General features: G+C 47.8%; 1 protein-coding gene across 1 annotated transcript; it reads left to right on the forward strand.

Annotated features, from left to right (window-relative positions):
• The first annotated feature begins 433 nt into the window (after positions 1 to 433).
• On the forward strand, positions 434 to 13,399 carry rdh10a (retinol dehydrogenase 10a). The gene is made up of 6 exons (XM_066677772.1): positions 434 to 1,489; positions 2,050 to 2,288; positions 8,361 to 8,459; positions 10,359 to 10,504; positions 11,181 to 11,312; positions 11,773 to 13,399. Exons 1-6 carry the CDS (start codon positions 1,210 to 1,212, stop codon positions 11,894 to 11,896), a joined length of 1,020 nt encoding a protein of 339 aa, XP_066533869.1. The 5' UTR covers positions 434 to 1,209; the 3' UTR covers positions 11,897 to 13,399.
• The last annotated feature ends 510 nt before the right edge of the window (positions 13,400 to 13,909 follow it).

The raw sequence follows: 13,909 nt of genomic DNA on the forward strand, positions 1-13,909 counted from the left end.
TCCATCAGTGAGACTTGGGCCAGAACCCTGTCTCCGCTCACTGCTCGTCCTTCCTCTGAGTACTCTGGGTCGGTTCTGACCGCTGCACACCGGGAACACCCTACAGTTCAGTTTCAGAAGCTGGTTTAACACTTTCTGATTCTCAAGTTAAACACAAACACATTCAGAGATGTTGAGGTCGGGGCTCAGGGGCCTCTTCATTTCTCTGAGAAACAGCAGCAGCTTCTTCTGCTCTTCTTTTGTGTCTGTTACTTCTTTCAAGCTCCACGTCCTTTCAGACCCACAGTGCTGAGCTGTTCTCACGGTGGAAGGATGGAAACTCTTGTGTTCCCATTCTTTCGGGCGGAACTCATTCCGGTTTGTGGGCGTGGTTTTTGCCGCTTTAAAGCACGCGCAGCTGCAGAACACACACTCGGCGCGCGGGGAGCAGCAAGGAGAGAGATAGAGAGAGAGGCAGAGAGAGACAGAGAGAGAGAGAAAGAGGACGAGCACGCGTTCACATCAAAGTCTCCGCTCCCTCGGATCAAACGCTCGTGGACTATTTGAACGCACGCGGTATTTATTTACTGTAGTTGTTGTTGTTGTGTTATTAGAGAACAGTCTTGGGGAGGAACTGTACCTTTTGCAGGAAACCGAGTCAAGCTCGTGCTGTGATTTAGTATAATATTAGTACAGTTCTTTGTGAAGGGTGTTATTAAAAAGGTGTTGCTCAAAAACGAGTATTACTGGTTTATTAGCGGTTTATTAGGGTTGTATTAAGGTTTTATTAATCTTGTGCTGATCATTTTGAAGAGGCTGTTATTAAGACACTATTAAATGGTTATTAATGCTTTATTAGTGGTTTATTACCATTTTATTAGCGCCTTAACATTGGAGCCACACACTGATTTTCAAAAGGATATTATTATTAAAGTTAGAGGTTAATTAATGATCTCTTAGAAGTTTATTATTGGTCCATTTTTGATCGTGTTTGTGTTGACTATTGCAGGGAAGCTGTAATTAATCCCATATTAGGTATTAAGTACTGATTTATAAGTAGTTTGTAATTGTAGTTGTGTATTAGTGGTAGTGGTGTTTTAGTGCTGGTCCTTGTGGAGAGGCTGTAATTAAGAATTTATTGGAGGGTAATTAATGCTCTATTAGCTGTTTATTACTGGTTTATTAGCATTATCAGCCCTGGGTGTTATTGCTGTGTCTCACGCTGCCGTGATGCTGTCTCTCGTGCTGGAGTTTCTGCTGGTGCTGCTGCGGGTCGTGTGGGCTGTGCTCGCGGCCGGGCTGCGGTGGTTCGTGCGGCCAAAGGAGAAGAGTGTGTGTGGCCAGGTGTGTGTCATCACCGGTGCTGGAGGTGAACTCGGGCGTCTGTTCGCCCGAGAGTTTGCACGCCGCCGGGCCACACTCGTACTGTGGGACATAAACAGCACCAGCAACGAGGAGACGGCCCGCATGGTCCGAGAAATCTACAGAGAACTGGAGACTGAAACGGAGGGTGAGAGAGAGAGAGAGAGATAGAGAGAGAGAGAGAGAGAGAGGGAAAGTGAGAGTGTGAATGAAGTTTGTGTGAATTAAAAGAGAGTGAGAGAGAGAGAGAAGTGAGAGAGGAAGGAAGAGGGAGTGAGTGAGAGTTAAATGACACTGAATGAAGAATATGTGAATGGTAGAGAGTGAGTGAGAGAAAGAGTGAAAGTGAGAGATAGAGAGAGTGGGGGAGGGAAAGTTGTTGATATAATGAAGATGGAAGGAGAGTGAAGAGAAAGAATGTAAAGGAAGAAAAAGAGAGTAAATGAAGAGGAAGTGAGAGATTAGGGAATGGAGAGAGTGATAATAGCAATAATGAAAAGAGAAAAGGGGAGTGAATGAACAAAGAGAGAGTGAGAGAGAGAGAGAGAGAGAGAGAGAGAGAGAGAGAGAGAGAGAACGTAGAGGTAGAGAGAAATGAAGCGAAGTGGAGAATGAATGAAGAGGATGATAGATGTATGGTTTTTTATTGTTTGTTTGTTTATTGAGGTTTTTATTGTTTATTTATGTCCTGCTCTGGGTTGTGTGCAGCTTCCGGGGCAGAAGAGTGTTCTCCGGGTTCCGGGTTCCGTCCACAGGTGCACACGTACGTGTGTGACGTGGGGAAGCGGGAGAGCGTGTACCTGACGGCCGAGCGAGTGCGGAGGGAGGTGGGCGAGGTGGACGTCCTGGTGAACAACGCGGGCGTCGTGTCCGGTCACCACCTTCTGGAGTGTCCCGACGAGCTCATCGAGAGGACCATGGTCGTCAACTGCCACGCCCACTTCTGGGTAAGCCTATCATTAATATTAACTTTAGATTGATATTTACACAGGGAGTGGACTCTGGTCTGTGATTCTGAGGGTGGAGACTCAGGGGGTGGACACTTTTCAATGATTCTGAGGGTGGAGATTGAGGGAGTGGACACTGGTCAGTGATTCTGAGGGTGGAGATGGAGGGAGTGCACACTGGTCAGTGATTCTGAGGGTGGAGACGGAGAGAGTGGACACTGGTCAGTGATTCTGAGTGTGGAGATGGAGGAAGTGGACACTGGTCAGTGATTCTGAGGGTGGAGACGGAGAGGGTGGACATTGGTCAATGATTCTGAGGGTGGAGACTCAGGGGTAGACACTGGTCAGTGATTCTGAGGGTGGAGACATGGGGTAGACACTGGTCAGTGATTCTGAGGGTGGAGACGGAGAGGGTGGACACTGGTCAGTGATTCTGAGGGTGGAGATTGAGGAAGTGGACACTGGTCAGTGATTCTAAGGGTGGAGATGGAGAGGATGGACACTGGTCAGTGATTCTGAGGTTGGAGACTCGGGGTGGACTCTGGTCAGTGATTCTGAGGGTGGAGACTCAGGGGTAGACACTGGTCAGTGATTCTGAGGGTGGAGACGGAGAGGGTGGACACTGGTCAGTGATTCTGAGGGTGGAGATGGAGGAAGTGGACACTGGTCAGTAATTCTGAGGGTGGAGATGGAGAGGATGGACACTGGTCAGTGATTCTGAGGTTGGAGACTCGGGGTGGACTCTGGTCAGTGATTCTGAGGGTGGAGACTCAGGGGTAGACACTGGTCAGTGCTTCTGAGGGTGGAGACGGAGAGGGTGGACATTGGTCAATGATTCTGAGGGTGGAGACTCAGGGGTAGACACTGGTCAGTGATTCTGAGGGTGGAGACACGGGGTAGACACTGGTCAGTGATTCTGAGGGTGGAGACGGAGGGGGTGGACACTGGTCAGTGATTCTGAGGGTGGAGACTCAGTGGGTGGACTCCGGTCAGTGATTCTGAGGGTGGAGACTCGGGGGGTGTACCTGATCAGTGATTCTGAGGGTGGAGACTCAGGGGGTGGACCCTGGTCAATGATTCTGAGGGTGGAGACTCAGGGGGTGGACCCTGGTCAGTGATTCTAAGGGTGGAGACTCAGGGGGTGGACTCCGGTCAGTGAGTCTGAGGGTGGAGACTCAGGGGGTGTACCTGATCAGTGATTCTGAGGGTGGAGACTCAGGGGGTGGACCCTGGTCAGTGATTCTGAGAGTGGAGACTCAGGGGGTGGACTCCGGTCAGTGATTCTGAGGGTGGAGACTCAGGGAGTGTACTCTGGTCAGTAATTCTGAGGGTGGAGACTCAGGGGGTGGACCCTGGTCAGTGATTCTAAGGGTGGAGACTCAGGGGGTGGACTCCGGTTAGTGATTCTGAGGGTGGAGACTCAGGGGGTGTACCTGATCAGTGATTCTGAGGGTGGAGACTCAGGGGGTGGACCCTGGTCAGTGATTCTGAGAGTGGAGACTCAGGGGGTGGACTCCGGTCAGTGATTCTGAGGGTGGAGACTCAGGGAGTGTACTCTGGTCAGTAATTCTGGGGGTGGAGACGTAGAGCATGGACTCTGGTCAGTGATGCTGAGGGGTTAGACACGGGGTAGACACTGGTCAGTGATTCTGAGGGTGGAGACTCAGGGGGTGGACTCTGGTCAGTGATTCTGAGTGTGGAGACTCAGGGCATGGACTCTGGTCAGTGATTCTGAGGGTGGAGACTCAGGGGGTGGACACTGGTCAGTGATTCTGAGGGTGAAGACTCAGGGGGTGGACTCTGGTCAGTGATTCTGAGGGTGGAGACTCAGGGGGTGGACTCCGGTCAGTGAGTCTGAGGGTGGAGACTCAGGGGGTGTACCTGATCAGTGATTCTGAGGGTGGAGACTCAGGGGGTGGACCCTGGTCAGTGATTCTGAGAGTGGAGACTCAGGGGGTGGACTCCGGTCAGTGATTCTGAGGGTGGAGACTCAGGGAGTGTACTCTGGTCAGTAATTCTGGGGGTGGAGACGTAGAGCATGGACTCTGGTCAGTGATGCTGAGGGGTTAGACACGGGGTAGACACTGGTCAGTGATTCTGAGGATGAAGACTCAGGGGGTGGACTCTGGTCAGTGATTCTGAGGGTGGAGACTCAGGGGGTGGACTCTGGTCAGTGATTCTGAGTGTGGAGACTCAGGGGGTGGACTCTGGTCAGTGATTCTGAGGGTGGAGACTCAGGGGGTGGACACTGGTCAGTGATTCTGAGGATGAAGACTCAGGGGGTGGACTCTGGTCAGTGATTCTGAGGGTGGAGACTCAGCGGGTGGACTCTGGTCAGTGATTCTGAGGGTGGAGACTCAGCGGGTGGACTCTGGTCAGTGATTCTGAGGGTGGAGACTCAGGGGGTGGACTCTGGTCAGTGATTCTGAGGTTGGAGACTCAGGGGGTGGACTCTGGTCAGTGATTCTGAGGGTGGAGACTCAGGGGGTGGACTCTGGTCAGTGATTCTGAGGTTGGAGACTCAGCGGGTGGACTCTGGTCAGTGATTCTGAGGGTGGAGACTCAGGGGGTGGACTCTGGTCAGTGATTCTGAGGTTGGAGACTCAGGGGGTGGACTCTGGTCAGTGATTCTGAGGGTGAAGACTCAGGGGGTGGTCACTGGTCAGTGATTCTGAGGTTGGAGACTTAGGGAGTGAACAGTATATAAATAAATTTTGATTTGATTTTATTTAAAGCGGTTTTTTTAACATAAAAAAAGCTCATGTGAGAAATCCTGCTGCGTGTGACATCCCCCAATCCCCCAGGCATTGTCAGCTATTTGTATAATGCTAATAAATCTAATACTAACAAACTGAACAGCCTGTTTTTGTTTGTTGTTGTTGTTTATGACGTTAAATGATTCAGGATTAGACTCTTTGTCTAAACTATCCTCTGTGTGTGTGTGTGTGTGTAGGGGGTGGGGGGGTGTTAGACATGTTTCTGTGGCGTTTCAGCAGCGAGGCGCTCTTCCAGAACCAAGGCGGCTTTATTTACACAAAAGCAGTGACTGAGGGAAGCGGTGGGGGGCTTTAGGGGGAGTTTATTTAGAGGGGGGTGGGCTTTGTTGATTAAAGCCCATTGAGGAGCACATCCTCTCAGAGTGAAGGCATTTGGACGAAACTGTTTCCTCTAATGAACCTGGTGCTGGTAACTCAGCATTGTGCCGGCTGGACCACCCTGTGTGTGTGTGTGTGTGTGTGTGTGTGTGTGTGTGTGTGTGAGAGAGAGTGAGTCACGCTGAGCTAAAGCCACACGTTTTTGGTGTTAAGCCCTGTGTGCGCAGCAGGTTGTTTGTTGTTTGTTTATTTGAGATATCGGGGGCCTGAGAGACGTGTGAAGATTCACACAGCCGCGGAACGAGACCCCCGGCAGAGGATTAATTAATCGCCGTCAACTGGCCTTGTTTAATCGGATTAGACGAGTAAACATCTGTGGTTTTGATGTTGTGGTTCCTGCAGGTTGAGTGTGTGCTAATGCTCTCGATACACATCTCATCAGGAGGCAGAGCAGTGGACAGTGGAGGTCAATGGAACCAGACGTCCTCCTCTAAAAGCCCCTCATAGAAAGTGAGGACAGTAGACGGTGGGGGACACACGGCTGATGTCTGACTGTAGTTTGAAGAAGGGGGTGGTGTTTAACCCCAGTCCTGGTGGAGAGGGATATACAGGGCACATCATCATCTTCGTCACTCCACAGAGACTCTGTAGACGGTGGAGGCGCTGGTGGAGTGGGGAGAGGGAATAAAATGATGGGTGTGTGCGGGAGACGCTGGGTTTCAAGGAACTCTCTGAACGACGCTGTTTACATCTCAGCCCCTGGTTTCAGCAGCAGATTTAAAGATTGTTTGGAGTTGCCCTGTAGTTAAAGGCCAGTCCGTGGTTGTGTGTGTGTGTGTGTTGGGGGTGGGGGGTTGCTGGTGTAGTTGGAGCTCATTAACTTTGGGGAATGTTTGCTAAGCTGCTGGTTAAAGATGAAAGTAGAGTTTAATGGACGGAGACGTGCTCTGGACAAGGTTCGCTGGAGACACTGGTCCCCACCGGCCGGACACACACCTTAGTTAACGAGTGACTGCTGCAGGTCCACAGCACCTACACCGGCTTCACACATTCACACAGACACACCCCCGAACACACACACGCACACTCACATACACACACACACACACACAGCTGGCAATGGGCCTGAGGACTTTAAAGCTGATGTGCTGCTGCTCCAGAGCATCCCATTACAGTTTTCTGAACAACTGCTCTGTGTCCACAACGGTTTAGAGACATTTATTATATATTTTTCTCTGTTTTCTTTCTTTCTTTCTTTCACCTCCTGCATACTTTCCCTGTTTAATCCCCCACTCGTCTTTTTTCTTTGTGTGAAGGAAGTGGTGCTGAAGTTTCTTGGCTGTGAATTATGGGCAGTTCATTCCACTGGAGTGACGGACGAGAGAGAGAGAGAGAGAGAGAGAGAGAGAGAGAGAGAGAGAGAGAGAGAGAGAGAGAGAGAGAGAGAGTGATGAGAAAGAGAGAAAGATGAGAAAGAGAGCTGAGAGAAAGCTAAGAAATAGCATTGAGAAAGAGAGAGAGAGAGAGCTGAGAAAGAGAGCTCTAAGAGAGAGCTGAGAAAGAGAGAGAGCTGAGAGAGAACTGAGAACAAGAGCTCTGAGCAAGAGCTGAGAAAGAGAGAGCATTGAGTGAAAGAGAGAAACCTCTGAGAGCGAGAGCTCTGAGAGAGAGCTGAGAAAGCGAGAGCATTGAGTGAGAGTAAGAAACCTGAGAGATGAGAAAGAGAGAGAGCTGAGAGAGTGAGAGCATTGAAAGAGAGCCCTGAAAGAGAGAGAGCTGAGAGAGAGAGAGAGAGAGAGAGAGAGAGAGAGAGCTGAGAGGGGAGAGGGGTCATTAGTGTATTAGTGTAATGACCTTTCTGGGTGGTAAGATGTAGTCCTGTTGTTGTTGTTATTTACTTAGTGAAGGTGCGGTCAACTCCGAACAAAGGCAAGAAACATAAAAGAAATGTAAACAACAACGGTTACAAATTGTAAACAGACTTTTAAATTTTGACAAAAGAGTTCCTATGGTTTCCCAAGAGGTTGCTAAGGTTTTGCTATGTTATTATTTTGGATTGGTATACTGTTGCTATGCACCGGAACTGAGAGAGAACTCAGAGAGATCTAAAAGATCTTGGGGAGAAATTAGTGAGAACTCAGACACCCCAGAGAGAATTCGGGGAGAAATCAGTGAGAACTCAGGCATCTCAGAGAGAAATCAATGAGAACTCATATAAAACTCAGTGAGCACTCAGGGAGAACTGAGTGAGAACTAGCTAAGCATTAGAACAGCGAGCTGCTGCTGACCCACTTCTGCCACAATCGTTTTCTTGTCTCTCTCCGTCTGCGGAACACATTCCAGACCCCAGGGCCTGAGCTCCACCGCATTCCTGCTGCACTCGGAGAACAGCAGCCAGGGGAATGGTTTCAATCAGGTAGTCTTCACTGAATTCAGAGCCATGCACCTGTGATCATTTCTGCAACAGTCTGTACAGCTCCGGACACAGCGCTAGAGCTGACCTTTGTGAGTGTGAGTGAATGCATTAGTGTGAATGTGAGTGAATGGGTGAATGGATGAGGGTGTTGGAAAGTGGGTGCAAGTGTTAGTGAGTGAGTGAGCTGTAACCCTGGTGTATTGGGGCACTTCTGGGTGGTTGACCCAGCTGCTGGTGACGTAGTGATGGGTGTCATGGTTTGGTTCTGAGTGAAAGGGTGAGGGCAGTGTTTGAATGTGAAAAATTGATGATGATGAAGATGATGATGATGATGATGTAAACACGGCTGACTGGACAGAGCCGGGAAAAACACTTTAAACCACTTTAGTTTCGCTGACCTCAGACATTTTTTAAGAGTGAAGTTGTTCTTAATTTCAAATTAAAACTCAGAGAGAGGGAGAGAGAGGGGGAAAGAGAGAGAGAGGGAGAGATCAAAAGGCTCTGGCAAAGATGAACAGCATCAGGGAAGTAAAGTTTTTTTTCTCTCTCTCACTCTCTCAGACCACCAAGGCTTTTCTGCCGAAGATGTTGGAGATGAATCACGGACACATTGTGACAGTGGCCAGTTCCCTGGGGCTCTTCAGTACAGCTGGAGTGGAGGTCAGAATCTCACACACACACACACACACACACACACACACACACACAATCAATACACACAACGAAACAAAATCAACACAAACACACAGTAGAGTTTCACTGCTGCAACACAAAGTTCAGAACATTACAACCACCCTCTTCTTCCCTCACTGTCCCTCTGTAGTTCTACAGTTACACACTGTAGTCCATCTGTTGCTCTGCATACTTTATTGGCCCCTTTTCCCCACTAGTCTTCAGCGCTCAGGACCCACACAGAGCAGGTGTGATGTGGTGGTGGATCATTCTCAGTGCTGCAGTGACACTGACGTGGTGGTGGTGTGTTAGTGTGTGTTGTGCTGGTGCGAGTGGATCAGACACAGCAGTGCTGCTGGAGTTTTTAAACCCCTCAGTGTCTGGACTGAGAATAGTGCACCGACCAAAAACATCCAGCCGACAGCGTCCTGTGTCACTGAAGAAGGACTAGAGGACGAACGACACACACTGTGCAGCGACAGATGAGCTACTGTCTCTGACTTTACATCTACAAGGTGGACCAACGAGGGAGGAGTGTCTCACAGAGTGGACAGTGAGTGGACACAGGGTTTAAACACTCCAGCAGCACTGCTGTGTCTGATCCACTCGCACCAGCACAACACACACTAACACACCACCACCACATCAGTGTCACTCTAGCGCTGAGAATGATCCACCACCACATCACACCTGCTCTGTGGGGGTCCTGAGCACTGGAGAACAGGGGGAAAGGGGGGTAACTGTATGCAGAGCAATGGATGGACTACAATCTGTAACCGCAAAACTACAGTGTGTCACTGTAGGGTTAATTTTTTTCTTTAATTTACAACTGTGTCTTTCTCTGATCTTACTACAGTCCACTGAATGAAAACACAGAGAGAGAGCGAGAGAGAGTGGTGTGTGTGTGTATGTGTGTGTGTGTGTTCTGTAGCATTTTATATTCAGCTTCTTTTCCTTTCTCTATTCATTAATTCCCACAATGAGCTTCTTTTCTTTGGGCTGAAAGCTGCTCTCAGTTTAATATTCCGAAGCTTCTACCACTTCCTTTCACCGCTTTCCAGCGCGGTGTCGTTTTCCCCGCGGCATTCTGGGAGAAAAGGCCTGTTTTGTTTTGTTGGACGGCTGTTCGCTCGTGTTGTAGAAACCCTTCTCCTTAAGGTGGCCCCACTTCAAAGCGCCCGCCAGCGATCCGGGGCCTTTATTTTGGGCAGAAACGGAGAGTGCGAGTGTTTTATGGCGCTGCTTTAAAGCCGCTGCTGATGCTCGGCTGCTCTGTGTTTATCTGTGTTTATCTGCACACATCTGTGTTTGACCAAGGCCAGGTTCCTGAGGATTATGTCCTCAGCCGACCACATCAAAACCGTCCAGCGGCTGAAGAATTCTAATGAAACTGTAGAGGCTCGGCCCTCAGCTGCGGCTCTGTGTCATTACAGAGGAACAAAACAATAAGAGAGCTTCAGTTCGGCTCACGTTTCTTTTATCATCAGTCACTGAAAGCAGAGAAAATTAATCTGCGTTGAATTATAAACAATTAATATTTGTTTATATTTAATTTTTAAACCTCAGAGACTCACATTTAACAGAAAACATGTAAAAAATAGCACAAAAACATCACTAATTTATTATTTACGATTTATTATTATTTTTTAAATATGCATAACAGCTTCCAAGCCCCGCCCATTCACCCCCCAGCACCACCATACACACTGTGATTTTATGCTATGAACAAACAGCTCTGTTAAATATATCCTTATCATTAAGCTAACCTTAGCCTCCAGTGATAGCTAAGCTAACAGCGTCACACCACGGTGGATGTCAAGGACGGACTATTTTCAGAGAAAGAACTGTACACTTTACGCTAATGCTGTGTTTGTCTGGTTATTTCAGGACTACTGCGCTAGTAAGTTCGGCGCTATCGGCTTCCATGAGTCGCTGAGCCACGAAATCAAGGCATCAGAGAAAGACGGGATCAAGATGACGCTGGTGTGTCCATACCTCGTCGACGCGGGAATGTTCCGCGGCTGCAGGATACGGTAAGAGTCAAATAACAACAAACACTCAGCGTGAGACTTCCTTTAGAGACTGAGGGACAGAATGAAGTGGACAGTTCGGCTTGTGTCCACTAGGGTTGGCTTTCTGTTAGGACAGTGTTATACCCACACACACACATACTATCTTATATATGAATTGTGGGGACATTACAAAGACTTCCATTCATTTTGTGAACACTTACCATTCATTTCCAATGAGTACTTTGGGGATTTTGCTCCCCAAAATGAAGGGGGAGGGCTTGGTTTCCTACCCTCTCCAAAGGTTACACAGTGCCGTTTCTGCAGTGCTGAGCCTGGAGTAGCAGCGACAGAGGCTCTATTCTCCCTGTTACAGCTCAGAGGAGCATCACAAAGATTTTGAAGCTGTAATTTGTCTTAATGTAATGATTACATCGTGGGGACCAGCTGTGTAAACAGGTCCCCACATTGTGATGGCACACTGGCACACACACAGAATCCATTTTCTATAACAGTAATTGTTTACAAACAACCAATGATCTGAGCTCTTGTGGTGTTTCCAACCCTAACCTTCACTGGAAAAAGTATTCCAACAATAAAGGAAGCCTCCTGCATCTTTTACACAGTGATAGGAACGGTCAGTTGTCTTGTGCACACCACACTAAAGCTCTGTATCTTCTCTCTCTCCAACCGTGTCCAGGAAAGAGATCGAGCCGTTTTTCCCACCTCTGAAGCCAGAGTTCTGTGTGAAGCAGGCAATGAAGGCCATCCTCACCGATCAGCCCATGGTCTGCACGCCGCGCATCGTCTACATCGTTAACTTCATGAAGAGGTGAGCAGCCCATTATTTAATTTATTCTTACTTCCTCTTTTTTTTTTTACTCTGAGCGAGCTGCGTAGTCTCTGTACAGAACCATGATGCGTGGCCTAGAGTATGAGCTAGAGAAGTGTAAAACCCCTATCACTGAGGCTGTGGAACAGTGGAACTGTGTTCTCCGTCCAGTGATATTGGGATTAGTTAAAGTGGTGGAGGTGAATACCAATGGAGATGATTTTTAAAAGTGAACTTCATCTCAGGATCATCAGGCACTTTGAGTCACATGGTTATTTACACGTACAGTTAGTATCAGTATCTTGGTATCGGACGATAATTTAAGGACGATACTTAATTGGACAGGTGTTGGTATTTTAAGAGAAAGAGTGGCACTGTTTATCTTTGGTTTTCACGATATCTTTTTCTGAAAAAGCAACTGTTTAACCCTCACCTCTCTCTCTCTCTCTCTCTCTCTCAGCATCCTTCCATTTGAGGCCATCGTGTGTATGTACCGTTTCCTCGGCGCTGATAAGTGCATGTACCCGTTCCTGGCTCAGAGGAAAGAGGCGATGAACAACAACGAAGCGAAGAACGGGATCTAGACGCCGGCTCTAGGACCCAGAGCACGTCCTCTGGACGCAGGAGGAAACACCACTGAGTGCGGGGGGGGTGGTTGGGGTTGGGGGGGATATACAGACTGGACTCGGACTGGTGCATTTGCCCTGAGCGGATGCAAAGGTTTACCATATTGTTCCTCTGGAACAAAGAAAGCTGTGTAACTACGCTAAGGATTTATTTGTATTTTATTGTTTTGTTTTGGTTCGTTTTAAAGAAACCGACCATCTATATACTGTCAATAGTTTTCTTTTTTTTTTAATCATACATGAGATATTCAATAATTATTTACGTGATGTAGTCACCAGCATTATCTAGTGTCTTTGTGAAATATACAGTATGTTACTGTATGAGCAGTAAAACCTTGTCACTTTTGTATTTGTAGACATGCACTGTACTTATCTAACTCCTCCACACTGCCGACTCTCTTCACTAAACCATCGCACCTCATCCTCATCCTCATCCTCATCCTCCCCCGCAAACCAGAGGCACACAAACACATCTGTCGGAAATAAGACAATGATTCATTAACCCAACAGTAAAGCATTAAACACAGCGCTAAAATAAACAGAAAACTCAACTGTGATAAATCCAGTCTTAAACTTAGCATTAAGCTAAGAGTTCAACCCAGGCTTCAACCCTGTGTTGAATCAAGAATTAAACCCAACCTTAAACTCAGCACAAATTAACGTTAAATTGGTCTTAAACTCCGTGATCAACCCAGCATTAAACCCAGGTTTAAACGTGAACCCAGCATTAAACCCAGGTTTAAACGTGAACCCAGCATTTATCCCATTAATCCCAAAATCCAGCATTAAACCCAGGATTACTCTCTATACCAATTCCTACATAAACCCAGCAGTGATCTTGATGATTAAACCCAGGCTTGAGGGTAAACATGGCATTAAATCTAAACTTAAACCCAGTGACAAAATATTAAACCCAAACTTTCTCCATCTTTGATCTGACCCCTGTGTCTTTAGACCCAACATGGCGCCCCCCTCCCGCCGTTTCTGAAGGTGAACAGAGTCGGGGGGGAGGGGTCATGGGTCAGTCCCTGGTTTTATTTTCTGTTGTGTGTGGGACGACTGGATGAGGTGTGTGTCTTTTATTTCCTTTTTGAATCAGTGTATGCTTCATGTTTTAAATCACGGTTCTCTGAAAGGGTTGATTCTGTAGTTGGACACTGATGGAAGATCGAGGAAATCTTCGGTCCAGCTAAATCCTGTTTGCGGACTCTGACGGCCCAGTACGTGTCAGAAGTTCGATGTACATTCCAGTTGGCACCGCGCAGAGTGATGAGCCTAAAATCTCTACCTCTTCATTTCTATTGTTGGTTTTTGTTTATTTGTTTTTTGGTTTATTTTGCCATTTGTTGACAGTAAGACGGTCTGCCTCTTTTTGTAACTTTTCTTAAGACCGCTCTGGAGAGGAGCAACCCACGTGGTCCCAGCGTTTAGCGTCTCTACCTAACTTAAATTAATAAAGTGATTTAGATTGTGAATCTCTTGGTTGTTGGCAGTGATTTTCTCCCTCAGCTTCCTTTAAAAGCACACAAGCTCATCGTTACGCTCTGGAGTAACTGGGGACATGAGAATCCTTCATCAAATCCTCAGCAATGTTACAATGTCAAGTGTAGTGGCGGTGACAGGACTGAGTCAGGGGTCGGGTAAATATGGAGGTGGTAAAGATCTGTACGTCAGCAGGAGGAGTGAAAGCTGACCGCACTAGGGGTCAGGGAGCTGGTGGAGCTGAAACTGGACTGAGGGGACAGGAGCAGGGTTCTTGAAGCAGCTGAATTTCAGTTATCATGAAGAGGATGGGCGGTTTGGTCAGGGATTCCGGTGAAAAAGGGATCGCAGTGAGGACACAAAAGCATGGACCATGGTGTCAGCAGCGTTTGTGCTGAGCGTGGGGTGAAGGCTTCTGAAGGACACAAGTTGGTGTTAGCCCAAGTGCTAACGTGAGGTTTGAATAAAAGGAGTGGACTCTTTAGATTA

Source organism: Hoplias malabaricus, chromosome 1, assembly GCF_029633855.1.
Source record: "Hoplias malabaricus isolate fHopMal1 chromosome 1, fHopMal1.hap1, whole genome shotgun sequence".
Classification (NCBI taxonomy): domain Eukaryota; kingdom Metazoa; phylum Chordata; class Actinopteri; order Characiformes; family Erythrinidae; genus Hoplias; species Hoplias malabaricus.

What these genes read in the sequence shown, in the direction of transcription:
- rdh10a (XM_066677772.1), top strand. Translation starts at nt 1,210, where the DNA reads ATGCTGTCTCTCGTGCTGGAGTTTCTGCTGGTGCTGCTGCGGGTCGTG. An exon ending in TCAGTACAGCTGGAGTGGAG is followed by an intron (nt 8,460 to 10,358) that starts GTCAGAATCTCA and finishes TGGTTATTTCAG; the next exon opens with GACTACTGCGCTAGTAAGTT. An exon ending in ATCGTTAACTTCATGAAGAG is followed by an intron (nt 11,313 to 11,772) that starts GTGAGCAGCCCA and finishes TCTCTCTCTCAG; the next exon opens with CATCCTTCCATTTGAGGCCA.